The sequence below is a fragment of the Pollicipes pollicipes genome, unplaced genomic scaffold, assembly GCF_011947565.3.
Source record: "Pollicipes pollicipes isolate AB1234 unplaced genomic scaffold, Ppol_2.1 Scaffold_2555;HRSCAF=2994_pilon_pilon_pilon, whole genome shotgun sequence".
NCBI classification, from domain to species: Eukaryota; Metazoa; Arthropoda; class Thecostraca; order Pollicipedomorpha; family Pollicipedidae; genus Pollicipes; species Pollicipes pollicipes.
The window spans coordinates 22,527,270-22,544,346 of record NW_023596136.1 but is presented as its reverse complement, the minus strand read 5'-3'; the positions used below and the strand labels follow the sequence as shown (position 1 = coordinate 22,544,346).

General features: G+C 61.4%; 1 protein-coding gene across 4 annotated transcripts in view; it reads left to right on the top strand.

The window, feature by feature from the left end:
• The window catches only part of LOC119103388 (N-acetylated-alpha-linked acidic dipeptidase 2), a 35,901-nt gene extending 24,283 nt beyond the window's left edge, over positions 1–11,618 (top strand). For 3 of the 4 annotated variants that reach the window (XM_037226926.1, XM_037226909.1, XM_037226932.1), the window contains 12 exons: positions 772–955; positions 1,596–1,686; positions 2,730–2,908; positions 3,361–3,483; positions 4,183–4,329; positions 4,704–4,869; positions 5,900–5,987; positions 7,780–7,904; positions 8,303–8,424; positions 9,024–9,108; positions 9,787–9,879; positions 10,461–11,618. In XM_037226926.1, the coding sequence (XP_037082821.1) occupies positions 772–955; positions 1,596–1,686; positions 2,730–2,908; positions 3,361–3,483; positions 4,183–4,329; positions 4,704–4,869; positions 5,900–5,987; positions 7,780–7,904; positions 8,303–8,424; positions 9,024–9,108; positions 9,787–9,879; positions 10,461–10,656 (1,599 nt within the window). In that variant the 3' untranslated portion in view covers positions 10,657–11,618. Of the gene's footprint in view, positions 1–771; positions 956–1,595; positions 1,687–2,729; positions 2,909–3,360; positions 3,484–4,182; positions 4,330–4,703; positions 4,870–5,177; positions 5,260–5,899; positions 5,988–7,779; positions 7,905–8,302; positions 8,425–9,023; positions 9,109–9,786; positions 9,880–10,460 lie in introns of all 4 variants that reach the window. The other variant, XM_037226919.1, reaches the window with a different exon arrangement.
• Positions 11,619–17,077: the final 5,459 nt, after the last annotated feature.

Sequence of the window (17,077 nt, the reverse complement as noted above, 5' to 3'; positions counted from 1 at the left end):
TGCACGCATTTTTCTTTGGGCACGACTCAGATTACTACATGAAAATGCCCGTGTCCACAAGAAGCTGAAAGAGCAATGACGACGATTTTTCAGCAGTTGAGGGTTCGTCAGCCACTAGTATTTCAGCTGTATATTGGCAACGGCATTGCTATCGTCGCTGGCAGACAGCCGACTTATGCGCATTGTGAGGTGCTCTACCCCCCTTTATGCAAGCTATGTGTGAACAGGTCATGGGATATGGGAGATACACCAGACGGCGATTCCATGGAGAAATAAGCTACTCTTTTGCTAAGTGAAAGACAGACGTTTTCATAGTTCGTTGATGACTGACTCGAGAACGAATTAGTTCTATTATCTTGCTTATAAAAAGGCAATGATCTGATTATTCTAGCAGCCAAACTAACAGAATCCACGAAAAGATTTTTTGTGTCGACATGTCGATATGGGCTCTATTCCACCTAAGATACTATGCTTCTGTGTTCAACTAACCAAATTCACTATGTCGAGAACACAGTTCGGTTTGCCTTTGCACAGCCCTCGACGACCCAAAGTTCACGAACAACCCCAGCCCGGCGCAAGCAAGGTCGCCACACGGCACTGTGGCACGATCCGGCTCCGACTCCTCACAGGTGATTTAAAGGCATACCGGCCTGTGTACCCGACCGCTATTCCGCACCTGGATCCGGCGGCGCCGCGGGCCGCCGCGCCACCCCGACCGCGGGCGTGTGCGCCCCGGCTGCGGTGCTGACGGCTGGTCCGGGGTGGCGACAGGTGGCGATGTGCGAGCAGCTGGGCTGCGCCGGCCTCATCTTGTACAGCGACCCGGCCGACTCAGCGCCGGACGGCCTGGGCACCGTCTACCCGGACACGGTGTACCTGCCGGCCGGCGGCGCCCAGCTGGGTACCATCTTCTCCGGCAGCGGCGACCCGCTCACACCGCTGTACCCGTCCATCGGTGAGGGGCCGCCCGCACCGCGGCGCCGACTCCAAGCACTGCACTGACTCATCGATACCGATCGGGATGGAGATCCTTTGGCTCCCCGGGACCGACCTGGGCGGGGATCCACTTACCTATGCGGGATTTACTGACGCCTCGATAGCGAGTATAGATTGGGTCTTATTGACGCAGGCGAAGATCCACTTATGCTCCATTACCAATACTGAAACGGACCCCTGCCGGATGGCCACGCTTGAACCGTGAGCCGTGCTTCTCCCAAACCCCGGACATATCACGTGTCTGTGGCGGTCCGTGGTGTGTCTTCTGTATCTGTGTCCGGACACGGCACACAAACGGTGGCGCGCCGGCCGTCTTCTCTCGCGCGATTCGATGTCGCGACGGAGGTGCCGTCCGCCGAGGAGCGTCTGGGTGGCCCGGCGGCGTGTGCCGGTGCGGTCCCGCTAGACTGAAGCTCCGTCGTGCTGCCCGTGTGCGCGCCGCCCCAGTGCTGCTCCCCGCCCGGCCGTCTCGCGCCCTGGACGCGCCGCCCCAGCGTTGTTCCCCGCCGGGCCGTCTCGCGCCCGGCGGGGAGCAGTCTCTCGCCGTCCTGTCCACTGCGACTGGCGGCCGTGGCTGACGCGCCGTTCGTCACCGACAGAGGGCGCGTTTCGGCTGAACGAGTCGGAAGCGACCCTGCCCCGGATTCCCGTGCAGCCAATCAGCGCCGAGGACGCCTACCAGCTGCTCCGGTGAGGCCGGCGCCAGGGTGCGGGGTTGTGCCCTCCAGTTGCCTTAAACATGCGTCTCCTATGACGTTACATGGAAACTCTGGGTTCCATAGTTCCCTTTTATTCCGATATCGCAGCGCACCGCGGTCCTTGGCTATCGCAACCATAATGCCTCCAGAGGCCGTGGCCAGACGCAGCTGTCTGTCTACTCTTGTGCTTGCTGTTTATTCTCGGCTTAGTGTTCTGGCTTTTGGGCGATGTGTTTTCTTCAACGATGCACATCGGGCTGTTTTCAGCCATTGGCGCCTGCAGGGAGAGACAAGAGTCCCCCACCGTCCCCCTCCTGGGCCCGTGGACGGCTAGTCCATGTGATAGAGCCAGCTGGTGTGCTGCTGTGGTCCGACTTGTGCCGTGCCGTTTGTCCGTGTCTCGTCGTGGTGCTGTGCGCCTGTGTTGGGGCGCATACGACACTGCGCGTCTGTGCGCAGGCTGATGTGACACTGTACGCCTGTGCGCAGGCTGATGTGACACTGTACGCCTGTGCGCAGGCTGATGTGACACTGTACGCCTGTGCGCAGGCTGATATGACACTGTGCTGTGCGTCTGTGCGCAGGCTGACGTGACACTGTGCGTCTGTGCGCAGGCTGATGTGACACTGTACGCCTGTGCGCAGGCTAATATGACACTGTGCGTCTGTGCGCAGGCCGACGTGACACTGTGCGCCTGTGCGCAGGCTGACGTGACACTGTACGCCTGCGCGCAGTCTGATGTGACACTGTATGTCTGTGCGCAGGCTGATGTGACACTGTACGCCTGTGCGCAGGCTAATATGACACTGTGCGTCTGTGCGCAGGCCGACGTGACACTGTGCGCCTGTGCGCAGGCTGACGTGACATTGTATACCCGTGCGCAGGCTAACGTGACACTGTTACGCCTGTGCGCAGGCTGATGTGACACTGTACGTCTGTGCGCAGGCTGACGTGACACTGTGCGCCGGTGCGCAGGCTGACGTGACACCATGCGCCTGTGTGCAGGCTGACGTGACACTGTGCGCCTGTGCGCAGGCTGATGCCGCCGACAGCAGCGGCGCCGGCCGACTGGGTGGGCGGCCTGAACCTGACCTACGGCCTGGGCCCTGGCCCGGCGCGGCCCGACTGGACGGTCCAGCTTGACATCCACACACACAACCGACGTGCCAACGCCACCAACGTCATCGCCACGCTGCGCGGCTACGAGGAACCCGGTGGGTGGTGGTCAGGCGTACCAGCGCGACCCCGGCCCGACCGCGGCGGCGGGCAATGGCATTTGTCGTGGAAAGCTCAGTCCTTTTGTAAGCGGCGGCTTAGGACCTGTGGCATGTCAGACCGATGCCCGGGAGGACGGAAGTAGACAGGACGCGTCGCCTCTGCTGGAGTGTTTTGTGGACACTTCCACCGGCTGTGCACAGTCGTGTGTTGTCTGGGGCCGTGGTGGGGTGGACTGACTGGCTGGCTGGACGGTTGGGGAGGCGCGGGGCGGCCCCTGTAGCGTGTCTCTCCAGTCCTTGTAGAGCCCAGTAGCGTGACTCCCGTGGGTTATGTACATTGACTTCCCGGTCTTTGTAGGGTGTCTCCTCGACCCATGTAGCTTGTCTCCCGGCCTCTGCCGGCCTCCGCAGCGTGTCTCCCGGCCTTTGTAGCGTGTCCCTCCCGACAGACCGGTACGTGTTGGTGGGCAACCATCGCGACGCGTGGATCTTCGGCGCCATCGACCCATCCTCCGGCACGGCCGCCATGCTGGAGCTCAGCCGCGTGCTTGCCAACCTGCGCAAGGACACGGGTGAGGGGGCTGTCCGGTGACGGAGGCAGATGAGGAGGGTCCGCCGGCAGAGTGATCGTGAAAGGCCAGCCTGTCAGCACAGATGGGAAGGTTTGATAGAGGCAAGGAAGGCCCTGAACTTATGGTTTCCGGGCATTGTGAGTTTTTGAGTTCTTATGCGGACAGTTACCGACCTCATGTGTGTGATTTTGAGCTCTCGTAGTCGTGAGCATATTTTGAAATGGTGAGTTCTGACAGTGCTGTGGGGTGACTGGGCTGGTAGAGCTAGCTGGGGACAACCTGCCTGCGGACAGACATCGAGATGAACACTGGCGTGTGCTGCAGCGGCGACGGCGATCGGTCGACGTCTGACGCTGGGGACGCGACGGCCAGGGATTGCTGACCCGGTCGGGCACCGTGTGCGCGCACGCCTGGTCGCGACCGGCGGCCGGGCGGTGACGTGCGGGACGGCCTCCCCGAGCTCCGCTCCTCCCTCCCCCCCCCCCCCCCTCTCTCCGGGAGCGCACGCCTGGTCGCGACCGGCGGCCGGGCGGTGACGTGCGGGACGGCCTCCCCGAGCTCCGCTCCTCCCTCCCCCCCCCCCTCTCTCTCTCCGGGAGCGCACGTCGCTGGCAGAGCCAGCCGCCGGCGCCGGTCGCTCCCAGGCGACTCCTGGGAGCCGCTCCCGGGCGCGGCCCCCTGACGCCCGGCCGTCCGCAGGCTGGCGGCCGCGCCGCTCCATTGTCTTCTGCAGCTGGGGCGCCGAGGAGTACGGCCTGGTGGGCTCCGTTGAGTGGGTGCAGCACCGGCGCCAGCAGCTGGCCGCGCGCGCCATCGCCTACCTCAACGTCGACCTCACGATAAACGGTAGGCGGCGGGCCGGCCTGTCGGTCGGCGGCGGCTGTGACTGTCCCCGCTGGCATACGTAGCCTCGGACGCTGCCCACAGAGAGCTGACATAGCACGTAGCGTCAGAAGCGTGCATTGCTCATCAGTTCATTTTGAATGCCCGTCAGTGTCGGTCGTTGTAATGGTGAAGCGGTAAGAACGGTTGTACCGTCGTGGACGGGTGTAACTGTTCGGCCAGTGCGTGGAATAGGGCTTGAGGACGTGCCTGCGCAATGCTTGAGAGTCGCACCGAGATCGGAAGCGGCATGCGCTACGAACGGCACCGGTCGTGCCGCCGGGCTCGGCCGGCCGGCAGTGCGCTGTGTTGAGCCGCCGGCCCGCCCGCGCCGCCAGGCAACGAGACGCTGCGCGCGCTGGGCGTGCCGCTGCTGCACGACCTGCTGTTCGAGTCGGCGCGCGCCGTGGCCAACCCGAACCCGGCCGAGGTGGCGGCCGGCCGGCGCACCGTCTACGACACCTGGCTGCTGCACCGGCTCGACAACGAGACCGGCCTGCCGGCGTGAGTGACGCTCCGCCCCCGGCGCTCCGGCGCTCCGGCGCTCCGGCGCTCCGGCGCTCCGGTGCCAGGTCACCACCGCTGTCGCTCACCGAGAGACCGCCATGGCGGGTCGTACGGCAGGGTGGCATGCGAGGCTCCGCGGCAGGAGCGGCAGCAGTGCCGGCGGCATGCCTGCGCTCGTGCTTTTTTTAGTGCGTTGTGCTGCTCCTTGATTTTGCACTCGTTCTGCTGGACGCCGGAATTGTGTCCGCCGTTTCGTTGGCCCGTTGCTCGTCGTGGCTCAGCAGGCGTGCGGTGTCTGTCGTTAGTGTCAACGTACCAGGCGATGGCAGCGACCACAAGGGCTTCATCCACAACGAGGGCATACCCGCCGTCGACGTGTGCTACGACGTAAGTGTCGGAGCGTGAGTAAAAGCCAACCGCGGCCCAGCCTGGACGTCGTGCCGCCGGGAGCCGACCCAGCCTCATCGCATGGCCCTGATCCCGGCCGGGGCTCTTTCTCCGGCCAGGACCTCAGCCGAGACCCAGGCCGAGACTGAGACCCAGACCCAGACCCAGACCGAAGCTGAGACCGAGATCCAGACCGGGACTGAGACCCAGACCCAGACCGAAACCGAGACCGAGATCCAGACCGAGGCCGAAACTGAGACCCAGACCCAGACCGAAGCTGAGACCTAGATTCAGACCGAGACTGAGACCCAGACCCAGACCGAAACCGAGACCGAGATCCAGACCGAGGCCGAAACTGAGACCCAGACCCAGATCGAGACCGAGACCGAGACCGAGACCGAGACCGAGACCGAGACCGAGACCGAGACCGCGACCGGGACCGGGACCGAGACCGAGACCGAGACCGAGACCGAGACCGAGGCTGAGACTGAGATCTAGACCCAGACCCAGACCCAGACCCAGACCGATACTGAGATCCAGACCCAGACCGAAATCGAGACCTAGACCGAGGTCGACACCGAAACCCAGGCCCAGACCCCGACCCCGACCCAGACCGGGCTGACGCGCTCTGGGCCTGCAGGGTGCCCCTGCCGGGCAAGGGCAGCGACTACAAACAGTTCCTGACTGTGGAGGGCATCCCCAGCACGGACCACCGGTACTATACTAAGGTGACTGGGCCGGGCGGACGCGGGGCTAGCCGGCACCCGTCGGGGGCTGTCGGCCGGCGGGCGGCGCACGTCCTCCCGCTGCATGGGCACGCCATGTGCCGGCGCGGCGTCCGACGCCGTGGTAGCGCGCCCGGCAGCGGTGTGCATCCCAGGGATCATGGGCGGAGCCTTGTTCCTCCGGCAGGGGCCTTCGACTACCATTGATTGTGCTGACGTGCTCACTGTTTGACTAAGAAATAGTAATTGCACCAAGTGTTAAAAATGACAACTTCCACCCTTGGTGGGAGCTCAGTTCAGAGAGACAGAGAGACAGACAGAGAGAGAGAGAGAGAGAGAGAGCCCCGCCCTCCGCATTGAATTTTACAAGGCTTCGCTTATGGTCCGAGTGCCTGTTTTGCCCTTAACTAACGACGCGTGCCGGGCGTCTCCCCGCCCGTTGGTCGTCCGTTTGCATGGTGCGCGAGCCACCGCAGGTGACGGTCCGTCTTGCGGTGATGCTATAGAGGGGCATCGTTACCTTTTTGCTCCAGGTGATGGGTACATTTTGATTTCGGCTTTGGTTTGCAGGTGTGATAGATAAAAACATGACGACGGTCAGAACCAGATATCTCGGTTTGGTTCTACTTGCACTAATATCGGCGTAAATTGGCTCTAGTTTTCATCGGGTCCAAAATCCCCGTTTGCATCAGCACATTCGCCTGCTTTGATCTTACGCTCACTGGTCATGGTTTGTGACTTAATGTTCTGTCCATTGTAATATCATGTGGGTTGTGGGGGTCCGTATTGTGACCGCTCATTGAGTGCAGGGTGTATTGTTTATAAAGTTTCTCGCTGTACAGACATGCAGTTGAATAGCTCCGAGGCAGTAGCAGTGTCATTCCATCCCTGTTTTCTGTCAGCCGCCCTGTCGCCGGCATAGGGCGGTGTTGCAGCAAAGCTGTGAGTGCAGTGCAGTGTCCCGGCCCCCGGACGGGAGCGGGGCAGTGTCCCGGCCCGAGCCGGACGGGAGCGGGGCAGTGTCCCGGCCCGAGCCGGACGGGAGCGGGGCAGTGTCCCGGCCCGAGCCCGACGGGAGCGGGACATTGCCCCGGCCCGAGCGGACGGGAGAGGGACATTGTCCCGGCCCGAGCGGACGGGAGCGGGGCAGTGTCCCGGCCCGAGCCGGACGGGAGCAGGACATTGTCCCGGCCCGAGCGGACGGGAGCGGGACATTGTCCCGGCCCGAGCGGACGGGAGCGGGGCAGTGTCCCGGCCCGAGCCGGACGGGAGCGGGGCAGTGTCCCGGCCCGAGCCCGACGGGAGCGGGACATTGCCCCGGCCCGAGCGGACGGGAGCGGGACATTGTCCCGGCCCGAGCGGACGGGAGAGGGACAGTGTCGCGGCCCGAGCGGACGGGAGCAGGACATTGTCGCGGCCCGAGCGGACGGGAGCGGGACAGTGTCGCGGCCCGGGCGGACGGGAGCAGGACATTGTCCCGGCCCGAGCGGACGGGAGCGGGACATTGTCTCGGCCTGAGCCGGACGGGAGTGGGGCAGTGTCCCGGTCCGAGCCGGACGGGAGCAGGACATTGTCCCGGCCCGAGCGGACGGGAGCGGGGCAGTGTCCCGGTCCGAGCCGGATGGGAGCGGGGCAGTGTCCCGGTCCGAGCCGGACGGGAGCAGGACATTGTCCCGGCCCGAGCGGACGGGAGTGGGGCAGTGTCCCGGCCCGAGCCGGATGGGAGCGGGGCAGTGTCCCTGCCCGAGCCGGACGGGAGCGAGGCGTGACGTGAACTTCGCGCCGGCGCCGGCAGGAGAAGCGCACCTACTCCATGTACCACACGCTGTACGAGACGTACTTTCTGGTGACGGAGCTGGCTGACCGCGGTCTGCACTTCACCGCCGCCGTCGCCAAGATGTGGGGCGAGATGGCCCGACGGTAAGTGGACCGGCGCGCGTCACGGGCTCCGCAGAGCGGTAGAGCACGACGGGCGATGGGCCGAGTTACGGAGGCGGCAGCTGGCGGTGTCGCACACGGCATTGTATCGTTCGCTGCTCACGTCGTGAAAGCTGGATGAGGCTGGGCTGTGCTTTCGATGGCGCGGGGGTGACGAGGTAACCTCGCTGCGAACGGCAGTCGTGAAACGGCGAAACAAACCGCCGATCCGGTCAGGCGTTGTATCCTAATGCGTTCGCGATCAGTGGGTCGGCGCTTGACGCCTGTTTTGTTCAGCCTGGCGGCGTCACGCGCCCGTCCCGAGCCGGCTGCGGCCGCCGCACGCGGGCGGGTCTCGTGAGGCTGGTCGGGACCGACCGCTCAGACGGCCGTGCTTGCAGGCTGGCTGACGACCCGGTGATTCCGTTCAACGTGGTCAACTACGCCACCTACCTGCAGAAGTCGTTCGAGACGGTGCACACCACGTTCGGCGCGCTGCTGGAGGAGAATGGCGCCTCGCTGCGTACGTACCCCGCCACCCCCACCCCGCCTCTTCCCTACCCCCAGCAGGTCTGGGTGTGGTTGGCTTGGTGGTAGTGATGGTTTGGTGCTAAGGACGCGGTGGGCTCGGTGGTAGTGGTGGATTGGCGTTAAGGGCGTGGTGGGCTCGGTGGTAGCAGTGATTTGGCGTTAAGGACATGTTGGCTTAGCGTTAATGACATGTTGGCTCGGTGTAGTGGTGGATTGGTGTTAAGGACATTGGTGGCTCGGTGGTAGTGATGGTTTGGTGCTAAGCACGCGGTGGGCTCACAGACACAGGACATGCCGCTATAGCTTTCGTGCCTAAGGCGCAGATGTCAGCAGCAGCCGAATTCTCACGAGGATAGGCATTTGTGTTTGCCGACAAAACTCGCCGTAACCGAAGCATGTCGTCTGGCGGTTGTGTTCACTGACAATGCTGCTGACCCGTTGAAACGAGGGTGCATCAGTTGTGGCGTCAAGAAGTCAGCTACGCTTGACGCGCGTTCTGACTGCAGGAATGATGAGCTGTAGATGTACAAATAAGCCGTGACCTTGTCGATAACCTCACGGGTAGAATCAGGAAGGAGTTGCGTTTTTCAGGATACGTCAAAGCCGCAATCGATGACTTCGCCGAGGCGGCGTCCCACTTCCATGACCACTTCCTGCGACTGCTGGATCTAGACAAGTGAGTAATGACCATTCTGGGTGCCTCTCCCCACTACAGGGCGGGCGTGGTGTAGCTTTAAAAAATCAGAAAACAGGCGCCAATTCTAAAAAAATATACAGTGCTGTCTGCGCTAAATTCGGCATCATTCCAGCCATAACCGAGCTTGGCTGGGTGACGGTACTAGACGCGGAAAGGCTGCAGCTGTCCGTCTCTGTGTATTTGGAGCCTAGTGGCGGTCAGCCAGCACCCTTCCGGTGTGTGATCGAGTCGGGTGTGATGGGTCGAGTTGGCCCGTACTGTGGCCTGTGCGTGCTGTCTTCGTCGTCATCTCCTTGGGAGGCGTGTCAACCAGCTGCTTCTGTGACGGATGTGGCAGCTGTGGCAGCTGTGATGGACGTGGCGGCTGTGATGGGTGTGGCGGCTGCGGCGGCTGGGACGGATGTGGCAGTTGTGACGGATGTGACGGATGTGATGGACGTGGCGGCCGTGATGGGTGTGGCGGCTGCGGTGGCCGTGACGGATGTGGCGGCCGTGGCGACTGTGGTGGCTGTGATGGACGTGGCGGCTGTGATGAGTGTGGCGGCTGCGGCGGCTGGGACGGATGTGGCATACGTGACGGATGTGACGGATGTGGCGGCTGTGGCGGCTGCGACGGGTCTCGGTGGCGGCGGCTGACGGCCGGCGCCGCTGTTGCAGTCCGCTGGCAGTGCGGCAGGCCAACGACATCCTGATGGGCGTGGAGCGGTCGTTCGTGGACCCGCACGGCCTCCCCGACCGGCCCGAATTCAAGTACGTCGCCGGCCTGTGCGCCCGGCCGACTGCGGCGACACTCGGAGCTGGGTCGGCGCCCAGTCTGGCCCGAGCGCCTCCAACCGGCCGCCCACCGCGCGGGCCGTGTGGGGCTGACTCTGGGCGCTGGCTGGTCTCGGCTACTTGTCTTTTGATGTGCTGAATGCTGATGGTTTCATTGCGCTGTTTCAAGTGGGCAATGATAGGCTTGCGACGTAAGGCGTGGGTAATGAAATGCCTCGTATTGCTTTTGCTTTTGTGAAATTGATTGCCCGCCTTTGCGTCGCATATAGCTTGGCATACTGAGTGAAATGAGATCTTTCAGCACATCGTGCTCCGGCAGCCGCTGAGCAGAGTTGGGTCATGCAGATGGACATTATATCGAATGCGTTTCCTATTGGGGGAAAGCTGAGAGGAGTCAGCTGACGCAGGTCTTGCGGTCAAAGCCTAAAAACGGCGTGCACTCACTGGCGGTTTTCACTGCTCCCACGGCGTGTGTCTGTGTCTGTGTCTGTGTCGTGTGTCTGACTCGGCCCGCTGCCTTGGCAGTCACGTGTCTGACTCCGCTACTCCCCTGGCAGTCACGTGATCTTCTCGCCGAGCTCGCTGGACGGCTACACGGGCGTGACGTTCCCGGGGCTGGTGGACCTGCTGCACGGAGTGGAGGAGCTGCCGGCCAAGGAGCGCGCCGCCCGCTGGCAGAAGATCCGGCAGCACGTGTCCGTACTGAGCTATCTGATCGGGAGCGCCGCGCACGGGCTGGCGCAGGACGTGTAGCGCCGCCCGGCCACCGGCCACCGGCGGCGCCGGTGCCGGCGCCCCACAGCAACGCCGCCGTCGTCAGGCGGCGGGTGTCTCCGCGCAGGGAAGCGCTGTGTGGAGTGGCGTGTCGCGGCCGGGGAGCAGCCGTGCATCTATCGGTCGGGAGCGGTGGCCGGCTGGTGGGAGGCAAGTGCCAGTCTCTGAGTTGGCTCCCAGGCGTGTGTCGTGTCGGTGCTGATGCGAGGGCTTTGGAGGGCCCGGCGCGTGGTTGTGGTAGGAATGGGCGTGGCGTAACGACGCCTTCTCATGCAATACGCGGTACAACTGAGGTGAGTGCCTGTCAGTCCACGATCCACTGTGATATCAAAGAGCGTGGCAGGTTGTGCAGCTGCGCGTGCGGGTCGCTGGGTATGCGCCTTTCTAGGACGGGTGATGTCGAGAAACCATCGCTTGCAACCACATATCGAGGCGGTTGAGGATCTGGAGCTGCTTTTACGAAGTGCATGTGAAAGGGCTCCTGCATTTTGTAAGGGCTTCTGATGTAACAATAACTGCGAGCGTGTCATGTTGTGGTACCGTCGGACTTCCAGCATACATACGTAAGAACCGGACGTCTGGTTCTCGTCGCCAGGTGCCTTTTCACACAATGCGCCATGCGACGTCCAACGCTACTGAATAACAGGATGACTGGCTTACGGGTGTTGAAGAGCCCGCTATTCATAGATGGCCAGGGGCATTCTCGCAAGCGTTCAAGGCGTGCGTTGATATGAAGATCTTTGCTGCAAATGTGCGCTGTGTTGTGTACCTCGCGATGTGCACGATTGTAGCCTTGATACAGTTTTATGAACTCGCGAGTCTGCTTTTTCCCGCGCGACCGCGTTTTCGTACCTAATGGAGGCGATGCCTCGGCCGTTGTGTTGCTGGTCAGTGAAGCAATTGTAACTAATTGTATGCGACTAATAAAGGGTTTTCATTTGGCATTGGGTTTCATTCCCACCGGCCCGAGGTGTAGTGCAGAACGGCGGCGGGGTTGTTCCCGGCACCTGCCGACGAGCGATGTAGTATGGGGGAAAATGTACCAGATCCCGGTATGGGAATGCTAGTGTGGCTGCGGTTATTACGTGGTGCGTTGGAAGCACGCGCATTGCTGGCTCGCAAGGCTCTCCCGTTTGTCCCGCTTATACCTTGTTTGGGGGAGAGATGCGAGCGGAATAGTTCAGGTCGGCGTGTGCTCCACTTCGGCGTGGGGGACCCGGCGGACGCTGCGGCGTCTGGACATCTAAATGGCCGCCGTCGTCGGCGTTCCCGCTCACGTACGCAGCACGGCCTTCGATGAAGAAGTTCCCGTCTCGTTCTCACGTGTTTATTGGATGGAGCATTAAGCAAAGAACGTCGACAGTGTCGGTACCATCGCCTGCGCTGCTCGTACGTGCAGCCTGAGTAGAGGATAGTCTGGTAACCTGAGGCACGGCTCCGTAACGCCAGGTATGAAGAGTGCAGTGGCCAAGAATGCAGTCAAGTGATCGAGTCTATGATTCAAAAAGAAGACGAAGAGCACTACTGGGCTCCTTGGCCTGTCCTGACAAGTATACCTCACAATCGTCGGGTACATATAACCGTGGCCGGCTGACACAGTATAGTGAAGAGGCACATTGCTACGCGTTCACGCAGATGACCCAGACAACAGGAGGAGGGGTGTCTTCGATGGAGACATCGCTTCAGCCGAGTGATAAGAGCTGCATCGTAGCTGCATCGAATGATTACATCCGTGTGCATCTCCTGTCGTCGGAGCTGCAGCCGGCAGGCGACGGCTGAGCCGGCGCGACTGGTGCGCTGTCCGGCGCTGCAGCGGTGCTACAGCCGCCCGAGCGCCGCCGCCAGCAGGAGCAGCGGCATCAGCGGCAGCGCTGCCAACAGCGAGCCGCCGGCCACGCAGACGAATGTCTGCGTGCGCTCCTCCAGCTGCTCACGCCAGCCGGCCTGGCAGTTGCACTCCCCATCCTCGCACGCGGAGAACGGCACGCGGCACTCGTGCGTCTGCTGGCATGGCTCGTGCAGGCCGTGCTGCAGCCAGCACGCGCCGCTCACGAACAGCGCGCCGTCCGTGCAGCGGCAGACGGGCTGCGCCTGGCCGGCGACGGCGCCGCACGCGGCGTGCGCACCGAACGCCGCCCGGCACTGCTCCGTGTCCACGCACGCGCCGTTCTCGTAGTCGGGCACGTCCTCGTAGCACGTGTTGTTGTAGAAGAGGGGCGCGCTCTCAGGGCAGGCGCACGTGCTGTTGGCGTCTGCGACGCTAGCGTTGCAGAAGAGCGTGTCGCTGCGCCAGCAGTCGAGGTCGCTGAGGCAGGGGTCGTCGCCGCCGCCCGGCCAACGCTGGCACACGTCGTGCGTCAGGTCCGCGAAGGGGTATGCTGGCAGCGCGCACGCGCACACGCCGCTGGCGCCGCTCAGCTGGCAGACGGAGCGGCTGCTGTATGTGTTGCAGGTGGAGTTTGCCACGCACGAGGTGTTGAGCACACCACCCAGGAGCGGCGCAGAGAGCGGCCAGCCGTCGGCCGCCGCCGCCCACGTCGTGGCCGCCGCGGACGCGCCGCCGATCGCCGCCAGGAGCAGGACACGCCACATGGTGCCTGGCAGAGGGCTTTGTCGTCAGTGAGCGCCGGCGTGGCCCGCGGGACCGGGCGCCGCCCGAGCCTGATAGCCGAGCTCGGCGCTGCTGACGACGGCCGGCGTTCTGATCGGATGACGCGGCCGGACGCGGTATCGGACGCGGCCGGCGAGCCTGTGTGCTCGACGGGCGCTTTTCTCACGCGCGCCGCCGCAGCAAAGGTCGGAACGCAGCCAGCATGGCGTCATCGGATGCCGGCGACAGGGGAACGCCAAGTGCGCGGCGTTAACCGAAGGCGTCGATCCATATTTGCGGTAAGGATTGGTGAGAGGCCACGGTGTTGTGACGCAGGAGGTCACGAAGCCAACGACACACAGCACGTCATGCATTAGTGATGGATGTGTCCTGAAACTGTTCTGCAAACTTTGCGACGATAGCTGTGTGGACAGCGGTAAAAACGCCCTGGTGATTCAACTCCGGCCGTGCTTAGTGTTTTTTCTTTGTTTTGTTTTGTTTTGTTTTTGCCTCTCGCCAGTCAAGATGATGACTTACCGGGGTGTGGCATTCGTGTACAGCGTTTCTGGCGGTATTGAGCATCTTATTCAGAGCCTCGTCCACCTCACCAAACAAGGAGTGAAACCAGACGTTACTAGATCAATATTCCATTTCATTCAAATTGTATCCCCTGGACTTGTAGATGATGCCAAGATGTTGCATGTTGCAAGCAGTGGCAACCTCAATCACGGTTCCAGCTCTACTGACTTGCGTAGTACGCGGCGCGGTGCCTTCATTTCCAGCTTCGTCACACTGTATGCATGGCGAAAACTACGTGCATCAATCAAACACGCAGCATAACCTTGTTTGGCTCGAGCTGCGTTCATTACCATGACTTGACTTGCGCCAGAATCCGTAACGTATGGGGAAAGGAATAGGTGGCTGAAGCTGCCCCGGACCTGAACTAGGTGGGATTGACCCCGTGTTGTTTTGCGTATGTGAAATCGACCCGTAAAACCAGCTGGCGTGTGCCAACCCCTTGGCTGTCTAACGTGCACAGTCTGTCAAGAACCGCGTAATTCACATAAATATATTGCGTCAGCTCACACGCAGGCAAATACGATGTCAAACTTGTACTGGTGTATTTAGCTTAGAACACGTAGCATGCATGGTCGTAACTTTTGAACAATGGTTGATGACTGGGAGGGCGAACCTATCGTTTTGCTGCGACCTGCGTTGTTGTGTAGTTTGTACAGGAAGACAGCAGCTAACTGAACAGTTAAGACTGGTAGGCTGCTCGGCATTCTTAGAGTACAATTATCTGAGGGGACCCATTACGTTAAACAAATTCCAGGACACAAAGGATGGATGCCGGTGATAGCAAACCTCCAAGATGGGAATCAGTAGACGCCACATGTACGTCTTTTCCACCCATGCAACACGATAAGGCTAATGTTATCAACGAAAGGCTAGCTTCTCCAGCTAATCCTCGTTTTCGTCGTCCCTGATAACGGCCTGAATCGACCTGGCGCGCTATGGCTGAGAAGGGACTGGAACTCCTTCCTGCATCCAAGCTGAAGCTTATTACATTATGTTTATAGCTATATTATTATGGCTTCTAACTTTTCGGCCTAAACTAAACACTTTTTTAAAAACAAGCTTAACTTATATCAATACTGCCTTCCGCATTTTTCGGGGCGTTTCAAAAAGCTTTCCGGTAAATGGAAGTGGCAGATAGCCACCAATGCCGGAAGTTTTTCGGAGCGAGAGGGTTCGGGACCCAAGGAGTCCAAAGTACAGTGCACTTGCAGATGGTTACAGATATGCACCATAGGGCCAATGTGAAAAACCACCAGACTTGGTACCCCCCCCCCCCCCTTTACCTCCCTTCCACAAGCTTCTCCCGAGGATCTCTAGTCATGGCAGTCAGCGTGGACGTGCCAAATTAAATCATTTCGGCACGGGGCGAGGCGAGACATACTCGTTATCCATGGCAGGATGTCCTAAACCAGCTCAACATCATTGAGTCAAGTGGACAGTGCGTGACGGTTTGCCGGCGCAGGCCCGGGCTTGGCGTGACGTGGTCCCGGGCTCGGCGTGACGTGATCCCGGGCTCGGCGTGACGTGGTCCCGGGCTCGGCGTGACGTGGTCCCGGGCTTGGCGTGACGTGGTCCCGGGCTCGGCGTGACGTGGTCCCGGGCTCGGCGTGACGTGGTCCCGGGCTCGGCGTGACGTGGTCCCGGGCTTGGCGTGACGTGGTCCCGGGCTCGGCGTGACGTGGTCCCGGGCTTGGCGTGACGTGGTCCCGGGCTAGGCGTGACGTGACGCATGGTCTGGCAGGCTGAAAATGATTAGCTGACGAGATATGAAGGTAGATACTATTATGTACGTGCATGCACTCACGGTTAACGTAAATTAGCCACATACTGCAAAGATATGACATAAGCGAATAAGTGACACATCATATCTAGACAGCGGCTAAAAGCGTCATGAGAACATATTCATCAGTACATCACGCATGATCTGTGTCGGTCTTTTGTCAGTCTGTGTCAGTTCATGTCGATCCGTCCTCTGTCGATTTGCCAGCTGTTTTTTTTTATCCCAATCGCCTGCGGAACGTATGCGATAATCTAAAACCGTACACTTTGAAACCCATTAGACAAAAACAAAGTCAGGCTAACGTAACTATAAAACATGACCGACGGCTGAATCCTACACAGCTTGCAAACAAAAAACTAATGACAGTGTCCGGCCACCCTCACTCGTTTATCGCAAACACACAAACACACCTTGAAGGCATCAAACAACTTTACAATAAAACTAAATCCACATGATCGCCTGGCTCGACGAAAGTAACAAACAAAACGACCACCACTAGCGGGTATCCGGCCGCACTCGCAACGCTGCTGCCATCTGGCGCCCATCAGCAACCCGGCGGGTGGCGTCAGCACCCCTGCCGTCCACGGCAGCGGTTGCCTGCAGGCGGTCAGTAGGAGCGGTGCCCGGCGTGCAGCGTCAGCATGCCCGCCGCCGCCAGCAGCGGGCGCCTGCAGGCGGTCAGTAGGAGCGGTGTCCCGAGGGCGGCAGCGCGTGGTAGCGGTGGGGTCCGAGTGAGTACGGCTGCGGCTCTAGCGGGGCCGCGTTCGGTGCGCGCGTGCTGCCGCTGCCCGTAGATGGCCGGCGCCGGCGCCGGCCGGTACAGGTCAGCATTGATGCCGTACTGCGACTGGGAAGCTGCGCAGTTGACGTTGAACCACCAGTCGCAGACGCGCGTGCGCTGCGAGTAGACGGTGCCGACTGGGCACACGAAGGACTGGCGGCTCACCCCGATGCCGCAGTAGTGCCAGACCTAGCGGAAGATACGGGGTCACATGGGTGGCGGCACGGGGTGACGAGGGTGACGGTGGGGATCACGGGGAGACTTCACGAGACACGTGGTCACGGGGCGACGATGCGGGCCACAGCGGCAACATGAGGTCACTGGGGCAACGGCATTTTGTCATGTGGTGCTGAGTCACAGAGGTGCGTCATAGGGTCACAAGGGCGGGGTTACAGGTGCGGCGTCACAAGGTCAAAGGGGCCGCCACACCTCTGCATCCCAGCCTGCCTCGCTAAGTTCCGACCAGTTCCTGGCCATTTCCGACCAGTTCCGACCGGCTTCTGTCCGATGCCCCGCCCTCCCCCCTCCCCCCCCTCTTCCCCACACGCCACCATTCTTCATACAAACGTAAGCCTCGCAGTACAGACAAACTGGTTTGACCAAAAGTCAAGGTGAGATTATTCGACCTCGGTCTCGCACGAGGCCAACCCTTCGCTACGCAGCTGCCTTG